General features: G+C 36.8%; 1 protein-coding gene and 1 pseudogene across 2 annotated transcripts in view; both read left to right on the top strand.

The window, feature by feature from the left end:
- The window catches only part of LOC132683338 (uncharacterized), a 474,926-nt gene that overhangs the window by 136,520 nt on the left and 323,703 nt on the right, over window positions 1-14,703 (top strand). The window contains exon 3 of one of the 2 annotated variants that reach the window (XR_009612169.3): window positions 11,561-11,720. Coding sequence is in view for 1 of the 2 variants with exons in the window: in XM_078432189.2 (XP_078288315.2) it covers window positions 11,637-11,720 (84 nt within the window). In the remaining variant the exon portion in view is untranslated. The remainder of the gene's footprint in view (window positions 1-11,560; window positions 11,721-14,703) is intronic. The other variant, XM_078432189.2, reaches the window with a different exon arrangement.
- LOC132683337 (phosphatidylethanolamine-binding protein 1 pseudogene) lies at window positions 5,284-5,863 on the top strand (annotated as a pseudogene).

Below are 14,703 nucleotides of genomic sequence, written 5' to 3'. Positions count from 1 at the left end.
CCTTTTCTCTCTGTCTCTTTCTCTCTCTAGTTCTCTCTCTCTCAAAAATAAATAAACATTACAGAATTTAAAAAAAAGAAACCATACACATACACCATATACAAAAATAAATTCAAAATGGATGAAAGACCTAAATGTGAGACAGAATACCATCAAAATCGTACAGGAGAAAACAGGCAACAAACTCTTTAGCCTCAGCTGCAGCAACGTCTTACTTGACATGTCTCTGGAGGCAAGGGAAACAAAGGCAAAAATGAACTATTGGGACCTCATCAAGATAAAAAGCTTCTGCACAGCAAAGGAAACAATCAACAAAACTAAAAGGCAACTGATGGAATGGGAGAAGATATTTGCAAATGACATATTAGATAAGGGTTAGTATCCAAAATCTATACAGAATTTATCAAAACTCAACACCCAAAAAACAAATAATCTAGTGAAGAAATGGGCAGAAGACATGAATAGACAGTTTTCCAAAAGAAGACATCTACATGCACTAACAGACACATGAAAAGATGCTCAATATCACTCATCATCAAGGAAATACAAATTAAAAGCACAATGGGTGCCAACTCACACCTGTCAGAATGGATAAAATTAACAAGTCAGGAAACAACTTGTTACTACTAACAGATGTTAGTAAGGATGCAGAAAAGGAGAATCCTTTTGCATTGTTGGTGGGAATGCAAACTGGTACAGCCACTCTGGAAAACAGTATGGACGTTCCTCAAAAATTTTAAAATAGAACTACCCTGCAACCCAACAATTGCACTAACAGGAATGTATCCAAAGGATATAAAAATGCTGATTCAAAGGGTCGTATGCACCCCAATATTTTTAGCAGTGCTATCAACAATAGCCAAATTATGGAAAGAGCCCCCAAATATCCTTCAATGGATGAATAGATAAACAGAATATTACTCAGCGATGAAAAAAAATGGAATCTTGCCATTTGCAACAATGTGGCTGGAACTAGAGGGTATTATGCTGAGCAAAATAAGTCAGCCAGAGAAAGACAGATATTATTGTATGATTTCATTCATATGTGGAATTTAAGAAACACAACAGATGAACATAAGGAAGGGAAGGAAAAATAAGATAAAAACAGAAAGGGAGGCAAACCATAAGAGACTCCTAAAAACAGGGAATAAGCTGAGGGTTGACGGAGAGGAGGTGGGTTGGGGGTTGGGCTAAATGGGTAAGGAGGGCACTTGTTGGGTTGAGCACTGGGTGCTATATGTAAGTGATGAATCACTGGGTTCTACTCCTAAAACCAATACTACACTGTATGTTAGCTAACTTGAATTTAAATAAATAAATTTAAAATAAATAAATCCATAAAATAACAGTAGCAAAAATTAAAAAGAAAAAATGGACAATTAAAAATAGTTTCAGATGTAGAATAATAATATTGGGAAATTTTGAGCAGAATGTAGTCAGATTTCTAAAAAGTGTAATTATCAAACTTGTTCTTTACAAAGTCTATAAAAGATGGGATAACATAAACATGAATATCCTGGTTCTAGTTAAGGAAAGTGATGTAAAACCAGACGTTCAAAGTTAAATCAAGAAAGATTAGGGAGATTAAATTGAGAGGAATAAGCCTGTGAAATTTATAATTAACCACAATGTAGAGGGATAGTTTTTAACAGCTGTTCTTTAAAAAATCCTGTTTTTAGCTCCATAAAACTTTACCTCATGGCTGTAGTGTTTTGAACTTTCATCACATATTTATACTTTGCTTTAAAGCTTATGAAGAGCAAATATGAAAGTTTGTCATAGATAGGGGATATATTATAACTCCTAAATGAAAAAAAATGTGTATTTGAATTCTAAGATCTTTATATACCTATCCACAAAATCACTGTTATGTTTTTAAACCTCATTCCTGGAAACACTGCAGATGTCAGATCAATTTAGAAGCCAAAGAGTACCTCTGGGAATGATATGGCAGCAACTGAAATAGTGTTTGGCCAAATTAAGCCTGTATGCCAAGGATGCCAAAAATCACAGTAACCTGGCAGGTAGATAGCTATTATTTAACTGTATGATCATTATTGGTTTCTCTACTGAAAAACTGTTGGCTGTTTATGCAGTGAAATGGAGCCCATGATTTAGGCAGAGTATCTCTCTGCTTTGATGTCAGTAGTAGCTGGTTGGGGATTGCACCCAATCACAAAATCGAATTTCTCAATCAAACTTTTGGGGACAAACAGAAAAAAAATAGCTTTTAACAAATTATATTATGACTCACTTAGAAACAGAAATGAGGGAATATCAATGTAGAGATTATTTTTTGGTATAGATTCTTAAAAATTTTTTTAACAGTTATTTATTATTGAGAGACAGAGAGAGAGAGAGACAGAGCATGAGCAGGGGAGGGGCCGAGAGATGGGGAGACACAGAATCCCAAGCAGGCTCCAGGCTCTGAGCTGTCAGCACAGAGCCCTATGGAGGGCTCAAACTCACAAACCGCGAGATCATGATCTGAGTGGAAGTCGGACGCTGAACCGAGGGAGCCAGCCAGGTGCCCCTGCTATAGATTCTTAATATTCAAAATGGTATTCATATTCTGCACTACTTCTATATTTCTTTCTCTCTGGTACAAACAGACTGGCCTGATCTTAGTTTGGTGCAGAGCTTTTCAACTTAAGTGTTTATTTTGTAAGGGAACTAATAAGATAATTATTTTTTTAAATAACTTTCTCTATATGTTCATAGTTCCTGGATCCCTGCTCTCTCAACTGCGTGCTGGTCATAGTCTCATGCTGTTTGGAAAGAACTTCATTTTCATAGTTCTTAAAATCCCAAATTGGCAAAAGTTGCCCAAGTACCTTGCAATGTAGCATGTGTTTTTAAATTTAGGAAATTAAAACTTCATTTTTGTAAGGTTGAAATGTAATGAAACAGTCTCATTAAACATATCCATTATGTAGTGGAAAGAACATTCAATTTGACCCCTGTGTACCTGGATGACTCAGTCGGTTAAGTGTCTGCCTCTTGGTTTCAGCTCAGGTCATGATCTCACAGTTTTGTAGTTCGAGCCCTGTTTCGGGCTCTGCCACCCTGCAGAGCCTGCTTGGAATTCTCTCTCTCTCCTTCTCTCTTTGCCCCCCACCCCCGGCCCTGACCCACACTATTTCTGCCTCTCTCAAAATAAATAAATAACCTTTAAAAAAATTTGACCCCTGTGTGTGATCTGCCTCGTCCAGGTAGAGTGTATTTGGTCAAGTCACTTCTCCTAAATTTACTTCTTTGGTTAATGATGTGAGTGTAATAACACCTGACTCTGAAATAGTGTTGTTTGTAACAAAATGCAAAGAATTATCATTATTATCATCTTCATCACCACCTATTTACATCGTTATGATTATTACAAAATTTAATGGGGTCCACGGAACATTTCAGAACTTCCACACTCACAAACATGTACAAATCTGAACCTACTATTTATGGGGTTAGAAGGCAGAATTCAGAATTAATGCACAATCAAATGCCAAATATAATTTTGAGTATTTTTTATCTTTTCTATACTTGTACTTGTCAAAATTTCTAAATTGCTGTCTTAGACAAATAAACGATACAGAAATATAAATTAGAAAATGTAAATGTTTAACTCAAGTAAAAGAAATTATTAGGTGCTTCTTCTGTTTCATGTCCAAGTTGAAATCACAGAAGAGGCTTTGGGCAATCACAAATAAATTGATGCTTTATTTATGTGCAAATTTAACTTCCCACATTGTATTATAAGTGATGAAGTTATGTCAGTTGTAGAAAGTGGCAAAGAGATTACATTTGCTAGAGTTCTTATAAAAGAATGACACAAAATACATTGTAATATAATATAAAAATTAGTTTAGATATGCAAAACTTTATGCCCTTTATGTCACATATGCTGGACAATGATAATCTAATGGAAAATTAGATTATTAGATTAGTAAACTAGAAAATTAGATTATTAGAGATGACTGGGTGGCTTAGTCAGCTAAGCATCTTACTCTTGATTTCAGCTCAAGTCATGATCTCACAGTCGTGAGATAAAACCCCGTGTCAGGCTCTGTGCTGGGTGTGGAGCCTCCTTAAGCTTTTCTCTCCCTCTCCCTCCGCTTCTCTCCCACCCACATGCAAGCACTCTCTTTGTCTCAAAAAAGAAAAGAAAAAGAAAATTAGATTATCAAAGAATCCAGAAATTCTTTCATTAAATACACAAGCACAAGTGTTCTTGACAGATTGAATCATCAATATTGTTGAGAGCTAACTTTCATATCTAAGAAGCAAAAGGAGAAAAAAACACACATCTGGGCAAATAAATATATCTGAATATTTTATCATTCTTTATCATTTTAGTTGGTGCATGATATCTTTTCTGAGTTTCTCAATGGTTTTATGTGTTTTTGTATAGCCATAAGAAACACATACCATGCTAAAATATAAATGAGTTTAAATAGGCTGTGAATAGTCTAATCATTCATTTATCCATCCATCCACTGAAGAAACAAAGATATCTGAGTATCTGTTTTTAATTGACATTGCCAATTAAAAACTAAATGTTACAGCTTGGCAGAGTTAAAAATAGTGTTTAAAATCTAGTATGATAAGTGCTACTACACGCACATGCACATGCACACACACACACACTCAACATGTATAGTGTTGGACAAATAAAAGTGTAATTTCAAATTTGCAACATGGACAGGGAAGGCTTTACAGAGGAAAAATCATCTGAACTAGGTTTAAGCCTACCAAGGGATTTTTAGGCACTTAAAAGACAATTGTTTACTTCAGGAGGGAGAAAAAAATCAGGAGCAATGGCAGAGAAGTTAGCATATAGCCTGAGTTGAATGAGGTGGGACTACATAAATGATGAAAACAAAGGCAGAAACTAAATCATAGAATACTCTATAATTTCATCGAAGGACTTTGGCATTTAGACTATGGCAAATATAGTATCCCTGATGTGATTGTAGCATTTGAATAACAAAATTGATTTTCAGTTTTGAAAATTCCTGCTAAGAATTTTCAAAAGAATTCCTATAAGAATTTTCAGTTTTGAAAATTCCTATTAATTCCTAACTAATAGAAAGTGTGTAGAGGCAAAGACATGAATACAGTAGGAAGTTACCACATAGGTTTGTAAGACACAGTGAGGACTTAAATTAAGCCAATGAAGTGAAAATAAGAAAATGTGTTGAAACACTTTGTGGACCACTCGGAGTCGGTGCTGCAGGCTGGTACCTTGCCTCCCAAGACTCTTCCCAGCTGTCTGCCCAACCCGGCCCCGTGATGCCCATAGACCTCAGCAAATGGTCCAGGACTGAGCTTATAGGAAGTGGATGAGCAGCCACAGCATCTGCTGCGGGTCAAATATGCCAGGGTGGAGGTTAACAGCTGGCCAAATTGCTGACACCCACCCAGGATAAGAACAGACCCACCAGGACTTCATGGGGTGGTCTTGAGCCACATAAACCTTACACCTTGGTCATGACAGATCCAGATGCTCCCAGATGGAAGGACCCCAAGTACAGGGAATGGCACCATTTTCTGGTGGTCAGAGTGAGGGGCAATGACATCAGCAGTGGCATAGTCCTCTCTGATTATGTCGACTCTGCGCCTCCCAACGGCACAGCCTTCAATTGCTATATCTGGCTGGTTTACCAGCAGAATGGGTCACAGAAGGATGATGAGCCCATTCTCAGCAACTGATCTGGAGACCACCATGGCAAATTCAAAGTATGAGCGCGGGCACCTGGTGGCTGGCACGTGCTACCAGGGTGAATGAGATGACTGTGTGCCCAAACTCTATGAGCAGCTATCTAGGAAGCAGAGGCATGCTAGGAGACAGAAATCGTCCCTGAGGTGTTGAGCAGTGTTCTCAAGTTCAGTGATGCATGTAGATTTCTCTGCTTCCCAGCTTCCCATTCTCACAGGTGAGGCCTGAGCCATCAGGTAGTGGTTTAGAGTGACTTTTCCTTCTGCCTAACCATAATAATTCTAGAGGTTCACACCCAGGTTTATGTTTTGAACAAATTTGAACTGTATTTTGGGGAATATTTTGGTACTAGGTTGGGGTCATCAAATTGTGAATATAAGAATAGCAATCCAGGGGCGCCTGGATGGCCCAGTAGGTTAAGTGTCTGACTTCGGCTCAGGTCATGATCTTGTGTTTTGTGAGTTTGAGCCCTGTGTCGGTCTCTGTGCTGACAGCTCAGAGCCTGGAGCCTGCTTCAGATTCTGTGTCTCCCTCTCTCTCTGCCCCTTCCCCGCTCATGCTCTGTCTCTGTCTCAAAAATAAATAAAAACATTAAAAAAATTAAAAAAAAAAAAAAAAGAATAGCAATCCAGAATTTAAAGAAGAAAAAATGACCAGGTCTATAGTAACAGAGCAGAGCATCAAAGAATCCTTAAGAAAGGTTTAAAAGAGAGAGAGAGAGAGAGAGAGAGAGAGAGATTTGTTGCCTCTGCCTTTGTGATCCTGAGTCCAGAATTATGCATGATGGCACTTTTGGGAGTGTTTTCACTGCTATGTCCCTCACCAGGATAGCCAGAGACTGGTGTGGCCACTAACTCCCAAAGTGATACATCCTCGGACTCCTTACTAGGGGTCAGTGCCCCGCTCTGGCTCTTTGAAAGAGCAATACTGGAAAAAGCTATAGGGAGAATCGCTTTGTGGTTAAGGCAAGGCCATACAAATGAGCTTCAGTGCTGGGTGAGAGGTTGTCAGAAATCCTCAAGTCTGCACCTGTTAAACTGTTCACTCCCCGTCTGTATAAGAAACCCTGATCTGGAGTTGCGGAACGTTGTGTTAATTTTGCTGTTTGCTTACAGTTGAATAAAAATAAAATCATTGTGTGGGTAAAAAAAAGACAGAAAATGTGAAAAATTGGTAGGATATGGTAATTTTTTGCATGCGAGGTCAGGACTGTGAGAGAGAAGGAAGATCTGCCAGGTCCTATGATTTCACTTTTGAATAGGAAGACTGCATAATTTTTTTTTATCCAAATCCTAAAACTTACGAAAATAAAGAAGGTTCTAAAATAATCAAACCTTTATAATGTTGACTTTTATATCTTAATGAATTTGTTGCTATTGTATTAGTGAATACATACTTTTATTCAAAACTATTCTTACAAATAAAATTACTTGTACAAGTAAAAGTGCATACCTGTATATATCAAAACAAAGCAAAATATAGAAAAATTACATAAATAGAATTACTGTATTTGACTTATATTGATATACTTTAATAAGTTTCTTAGCCATATCTGTGTCTCAAACTATGTCGTTGTAGAATGATTTTTTTAATGTGTTCAGATAATTTTTTAAAATAAAATTGCTTGCAGTCTTTCTCAGAATTGTATTTTATGGTTAATAAATTTGAAGTAATGGGCTGCTTCTGTTGTTAAAGTTCCATAGGACAGAAATATTTTTACCTGAGAAAAAATCATCTGTATTTTCCTAAGGTACCTGTAAACTCAGAGTTAATTCTGCTAAATAAAAAATATTCTTCATTTTACGTTTTTTATTGGAACACATAAAAATTTTAGCCCAAGTAAGGCACCTGGGTGGCTCAGTTAGTTAAGCTTCCAATTCTTGATTTTGGCTCAGGTCATGATCTCATGGTGTGTGATACAAAGCCCTGCATTGAGCTCTGTTCTGACAGCACAGAGCCTGCTTGGGATTCTCTCTCTCCCTCTCTCTGCCCCTCCCCAACTTGTGTATGAACTCTCTCTCTCTCTCTCTCTCTCTCTCTCTCTCAAAATAAATTATTTTTACCAGCCCTGTTTTTTTCCTTTATTCAAAGTAACATTTTTCAACAAGTATTTTTGTATAACAAAATTCATCAAATATATGTCTCTATGATTTTTTTCAATATCTTGTCAAACTTGGATGCTCCAGTAAACAAAAGCTGTCTCAATTTCTTTCTATTCTATCACAGAATATTAATTTATTAAGATTAAAAAAGGAGAACTTTTAAAGTCTTTCTCAGAACCCAAGTTATTCTGCAGCTCAAGTGTAGATTTTCAAAAATAAGTTATGTACCCTTTTTGAGCTCTCATCATCTGATTTTCTAGATGTTTTTTGTTTGTTTCTGTCAGAAAAAAAATTATTCTTTCTATCTCCAATTTTGTTTCAATTTCCTGAAAGTGTTAAACTTGACATTTTTAAAAAAGATTTCCAGCAAAAGAGTTTGAAAAAAAAAAAGTAAACCAAAATTTAGAAAACTCTTTTACAAAATAGTTCAATACCATTGTAAGACACTTAGATTGTTTTATAAGGTTGTTTTAAAGGCTAAAACATTTCTACAAATTTATTGATGGTGGGGAAGAAAGAAAGTGTGAAAGTCTCTTTTGTAAGTGTGTTTTTGTTTTGTTTTTAAATTTTTTTAGCATTCATTCTTGAGAGTGAAAGAGACAGACCATGCGCGGGGGAGGGGCAGAGAGAGAGGGAGACAGAATCAGAAGCAGGCTCCAGGCTCCAAGCTGTAAGCACAGGGCCTGATGCGGGGCTCGAACTCACGGGCTGCGAGATCATGACCTGAGCCGAAGTTGGACGCTCAACCGACTGAGCCACCCAGGCACCCCTTGTAAGTGTGTTTTTGTATGTACAGCTGCTGTAGTTTACAGCTTGATACGTTAGACTGGCAATATACTACAAATTGTTGGAGATAATTATTAAGTTTGTGTGTATACAACAAATTCCAAATATATTCACTCTCCATACATTTCTTAATTCAAAAAAGAATATTACCTTTACTATGACTTTATGATCTACAAATGTTTATATTTTTATTCACCTAAAGCTTATCATTTTAACCTTCAAGGTTGAAGTTTTAAGTATTTTAGAATTTTAGTCACAATAATCTCAGGTGTTTCACCATAGAATAATTACCTTCCAAAAGCTTTAGAGTCCATTGATTAAATAAAACTATAACTATTATTGGCATTAAAATTTCTATTTGAAATAACTTAAAGTCAATTTAAGCCATGTATCATTTAACCCTTTGCAAAGCTTTTCTTTGGAAAATAGAGCCAACCTATGAATAGTTGTTACTATATTGTTGTGTGTGCTTAAGAAAACTTGAGATTGAGGGGCGTTGAGCATGGAGCCTGTTTAAGATTTTCTCTCTCTCCCTCTGCCCCTCTCCTCCACTTGTATTCTCTTTCTCTTTCTCTCCAAAATTAAAAAAAAAAATGAGAGTGAAAAAGTGAAATTAATTTAGAATAGTCATAGAATCTTTTTTAAAAAAAATTTTTAATGTTTATTTATTTTTGAGAGAGAGAGAATGTGAGTGGGTTAGGGGCAGAGAGAGAGGGAGACACAGAATCCGAAGCAGGCTCCAGGCTCTGAGCTGTTTAGCACAGAGCCCAACGTGGGGATCAAACCCACGAGCTGTGAGATCATGACCTGAGCCAAAGACCGACACTTAACCAACTGAGCCACCCAGGCGCCCCTAGAATAGTCATATAATCTAAATGAAAAGCTACATTTCACAGAGTGATATATAAACCCACTTTGCATATTAATTAAATCAAGATCTATTGGCATGGTTTTCTTTTTAAAATTTTAAACTAAATGCTACTGTTTCCCCTTAAGATTTGGTTTTCATGTGGTCTGTGATATTATGGCCCCACATGTGGTAGATGATTAAAGTCACAAATATTCTGTGCAACTCAGAGCAACCTTTAGTAGTAGATTTTATATTAAACATCTATTTCTTATAGTTTAAATGTTTTGGTTCTTAAAAGAGTTTATTGCAAAATGAAAGTTCCAGCAATCAGTGAAAAATTAGTTATAAATATTCAGCATAAAACATAAGCTACCCTAGAGATGGGAGACCGGTCCATTAGCTGATCTAAGAAAGGATCAGAGGATCTAGGAAAGAGATAGTTTTTAGTTACAATGATGAATTCAGGTTGGGCATCACTAGTTGTTGATAACTGTGGTACACACAGTTGGTGATGCCCACGAAATATTTGGTAATATTGCTTTGGAGTACAGGAGAGTAGTGAAAGACAGAAATACAAATTTGGAAGTTTTCAGCATATGGGTAGTAGTTGAAACCATGTGAGATAAAAGTAAGACATTTTCAGCACTGATACTTGTTGAGGAGTTTCTGGGAATAGGACCAAAGGTCTTTGGACGTTGACAACAAAGGGGAGAGTATAATGTTATTACTTTACTCTAAATGACTTGTGTATTAGTTTCTTGTAGCTGCTGTGGCAAATTACCACCAACTTTTAAAGCAACAGAAATGTATTCCTTCACAGTTCTGGATGCCAGAAGTCCACAATAAGTATCACTGAGCCTGAATCAAGATATTTGCATGGCCACATTCCCTCTGGAGGCCCTAGGGGACAATTTGATTTTGGCCTTTTTCAGCTTCTGGGAGCTGTTGACATTGCTTGGCATGTGGCCACATTACCCCAATCACTGCTTCTGTCATCGTATTCTCTTTCTTCCTCAGTGGTGAAATCTCCCTTTGCTTTCCTCATAAAAATAAATAGGATAAATATGATTACAGTTAAAACCCCTTCTGATAACGCAGGATAATCTCTCCATCTCAATATCTTCAATTTAATCACACCTCCATCTCATTATCTTTACTTTAATCATATCTAGGAAGTCCTTTTTGCCTTAAAAGGTAACATTCATAGGTTCCAAGGATTAGGATGTGGATATCTTTGCAGATAGGAGGCTAATATTAGCCTACCACAGCTTGTATCTATCTGATCAACATTGCCCTTGAACATGGAAGACTTGGTACAAAAAAAGTAGTCTCATAATGTCTCATAATTTTTGATTGATTGAAATGACATCTTGGATATATTCTATTAAATATGTTATTGAAAGAATATTATATAAAACATTTTTTCAATATAGCTACTAGAAAATTTTAAATTGCAGGGTCCCTGGATGTCTCAGTCAGTTGCATGTCTGACTCTTGATTTCAGCTGAGGTCATGATCCTAAAGTCACAGGATCAAGTCCTGCATTGGACTCTGCACTGAGTGTGGAGCCTGCTTAAGATATTATCTCTCCCCAACACCTGCTTGTTCATGCTCTCTCTCTTTCTAAGAAAAAGAAAAGAAAAGAAAATTTTAAATTGCATATGAAGTTAGCATTGCATTTCTATTAGCACTGGTGTAGAGTGTGTATGTGTTTAAATCTCTTCATCTTATAGAGAAATTGCTGTTTCCTTAAAAATAAATAGTTACAAATCTTGAAAGCTGCACATTAAGTTAATTAAATGCTGAATTTTAATGGTGCCTGGGTGGCTTAGTAGGTTGAGTGTCTGACTTTGGCTCAGGTCGTGATCTTGCAGTTTGTGAGTTCAGGCCCTGCATTGGGCTCTGTGCTGACAGCTCAGAGCTGGGAGCCTGCTTCTGATTCTGTGTCTCCCTCTCTCTCGCTGCAGCTCCACTGCTCATGCTGCCTGTCTCTCTCTCTCTCTCTCAAAAAAAAAAAAAAAAATTAATGCTCAATTTTATTCTATAGATGCACTTTGCTATATTGTAATCCATATTCAAACTGTTTATTTGTTGCTTTTCTCCATTTTACAGCAAGAAACCGAAAGGCCACCATGTGAAATTATTGACCACTTGTGTTTCCTCCGCCTCCATTAACCCCTAATCCTAGGCACCTGGGAGCTAAAGAACACCATAAAGAGCCACAGGTTCTCACTCTTTCTGATGAAGCATCTCTGGAAGGAAGTCTCACATGGTGAGTGCAGACTGACAGTCTCTTAGAACTGAGAAGAAATAAGGTACTTCTTAGGAGTTTGAAACTTTTTTTAAAAAGAGCTGGTATTCTAAAGGGTGAAAGGTGGTGAAGAAATAAGGGTAAAATGTTTTTAGTGGGGATCCATCCAAGGGAAACTTATAGGAATTGAAGAGTCTTCCAGGAAAGGAGATTTGTGATTTGAGAGGTTCCTATATGTGGGACTGAGGAAAGAGGTGGAAAAGAGTGATCAGAAGAGGAAATCTAGGAGATCCTAAGCAGTGAAGATCTAGTGAGAGGGAGAAGAAAGAACACTACTATTTATCAAGCCTCTACTACATGTTGAGTACCTTCATATATGTTATCCAAAATATATTTATAATATTCATTTTTGCAGGCCAAAAATTCGAGGTACAGAAAGATGAAATGATTTTCCTAAGGTCACACAAGCAGTACATATCAAGGGCAAATTTAGGATCCATTGGTTAGTGGGTTGATATTCTTTAGAGTGTTAAAGGTGGATTAAAAGGTGAATCTGTTGGGGGTGACTGGGTGGCTCAGTCTGTTAAGCATCCGATTCTTGCTTTTGGCTCAGGTCATGATCTCATGGTTCATGGGATGTAGCCCCACATTGGGCTCTGCACTGACAGTGTGGAGCCTACTTGGGATTCTCTCTCTCCCTCACTCTCCATCCCTCTCCCACTCTCTCTCACTCTATCTCTCTAAATAAATAAATAAACAAACTTAAAAAAGGAAAAAAGTGAACCAGGGGCGCCTGGGTGGCTCAGTCGGTTGGGCATCCAACTTCAGTTTAGGTCATGATCTCGTGGATCGTGGGTTTGAGCCCCGCGTCAGGCTGTGTGCTGACAGCTCTGAGACTGAAGCCTGCTTCTGATTCTGTGTCTCCCTCTCTCTCTGCCCCTCCCCCATTCATTCTCTCTCTTTCTCTCTCTCTCTCTCTCTGAAAAATAAATAAAACATTCAAAAAAAGTAAACCAATGATAATGGAAAACATGGCCAGTGACTTGAGTAAATCTAGGAAATTTCAATGATAGGAATGAATCTATGTGTGATTGAAGTAGGCAAGAGGAAGAGGCAGGCCAGGGAAGTATTTGTACTTGGAACTATTTGTGGCAGTTGTGAAAACACATCACATCCAAAGGGCTCAGAAGAAATGGGATATTGGTTAGATTTTTAGCTCGTTAAGTTTTTGTACTTGACCAGTTCCTCAGCATTGCCCTATATTTGTAATAAGCATAAACCTTTTGATTTTTATGTAAGTACACATAGGAAATATAAGCATATTCAACTTCAACATCCCACAGATCTCAAAGAAACATAGCAAAAAACGAGTTCGAGTTTTAGTTAGTTCATCTGTAAAAAATGAAGGCAGTAGAACTATTCTAGCTCATAATGATGTGATTTAAAGGTACCATGACATCACCTCAGCCTCCAGAATTCCCAAATCATGTATTCCCAACTTATGCTAGTCTCCTTAGAAATCATTTCATTTTAGAGGCGCCTGGGTGGCTCAGTCGGTTAAGCATCGGACTTCAGCTCAGGTCATGATCTTGTGGTTTGTGAGTTCAAGCCCCACGTCGGGCTCTGTGCTGACAGTTCGGAGCCTGGAGCCTACTTCAGATTCTGTGTCTCCCTCTCTCTCTCTGCCCCTCCCCTGTTCACACTCTGTCTCTCAATAATAAATAAACGTTAAAAAAAAAAAAAGAAATCATTTCATTTTCATTTCACCCAGAACCATTAAGGACTCAATACCTTTTCTTCAAATATTGGCATTCCCCTCATTTCAGTGGACCCTTCCATCCAGGGGCTCTGAGATCTGTTATGTTATTGATGCCCTCCCCTGGCATACTACTGATCTCTAATCACTGAAGCATCCAATCTAAAGGCAGATGACAGAGCAGCTGCTGGAGATGAGGGGGGAGAAGATTCTACATGCTAACAAACTTGACTCACCATAAATTTACAGAAACCAGATAGAACTTTCATTCTTTCTCCTCTTTGGCAGCCTTCTTTTATTAATTGCTGAGTGTTTTCCCTGTTCTGATTTCTCAAAATCTTTATTTCTAGCTGTCAGTCTTGCATATCATTTAGCCAAAACAAGACACATGACTTAGGCTCTCTCATTTCACCTCCGTGTTTCAATGGATCACTCTCTCAACATACAGAACTTCTCATCCTTCCATGATGTCTGAGAAAAATAAAGCACTTGAAAGCAAGTATCTTTAACTAAGCTCTATTTCAGATTCCTTTTTGTTTTCTTAAAAAGGTGTTTCTCATTGTTTACTTTTTGTCTATTATTTTTAATTTCTTTTTTCTATTGATTCTCTTTTATGTCCTGATCAGTGGCTCACACTTTTTTTTTAAGTTTTGATAAAATCAATAGAAGCTATTGATAATGAATATCATTATTATTTAAATTGACTTTTCTTGAATAATGTGATTAAATTTTTAAATATTCAGCAGCGATTTCATATTCTATCCAGTGAACTGTCTTTTGAATATCCGTGCCACTTTTTCTATTGATAAATTAATATAAATTTTGCAATGTTTTTTAAACTTTTTAATTAATTAATAGAAAGCATTTTTCTATCACATTCGTGACGAATATTTTTCAGCTTGTTGCATCTGACTAACATATAAGAATTGGTAGGAATTAAAAAAGTTTAATTTTATCTATCACATTGGTCATCATTTCTCTTTCTGATATCCTCAAATGCTTCTATACTTAGAATATCATTTGCTTTATATATTTCAATTAATACATGCTTCTATATTTGTATAATATATCTGTTTTTATTTTATTACTTTAAAGTTTTGAATTCATGTGCAATTATTTTACTCTTTATCATAATAATTTTGCAATTTATGGTAGGTCATCAAAATTGCAAATCATCTTTGACTTGTCCAGCTTAATTTATATTCCATGTCATTAACTTAGAAAGTATAGTTTTCCAAAATTAAATAA

The sequence above is a fragment of the Panthera onca genome, chromosome C2 (assembly GCF_046562875.1).
Source record: "Panthera onca isolate mPanOnc1 chromosome C2, mPanOnc1 haplotype 2, whole genome shotgun sequence".
In the NCBI taxonomy this organism is placed as follows: domain Eukaryota; kingdom Metazoa; phylum Chordata; class Mammalia; order Carnivora; family Felidae; genus Panthera; species Panthera onca.
Note: the sequence above shows the minus strand (reverse complement) of the source record. Positions and strands in the feature narration are given on the sequence as shown.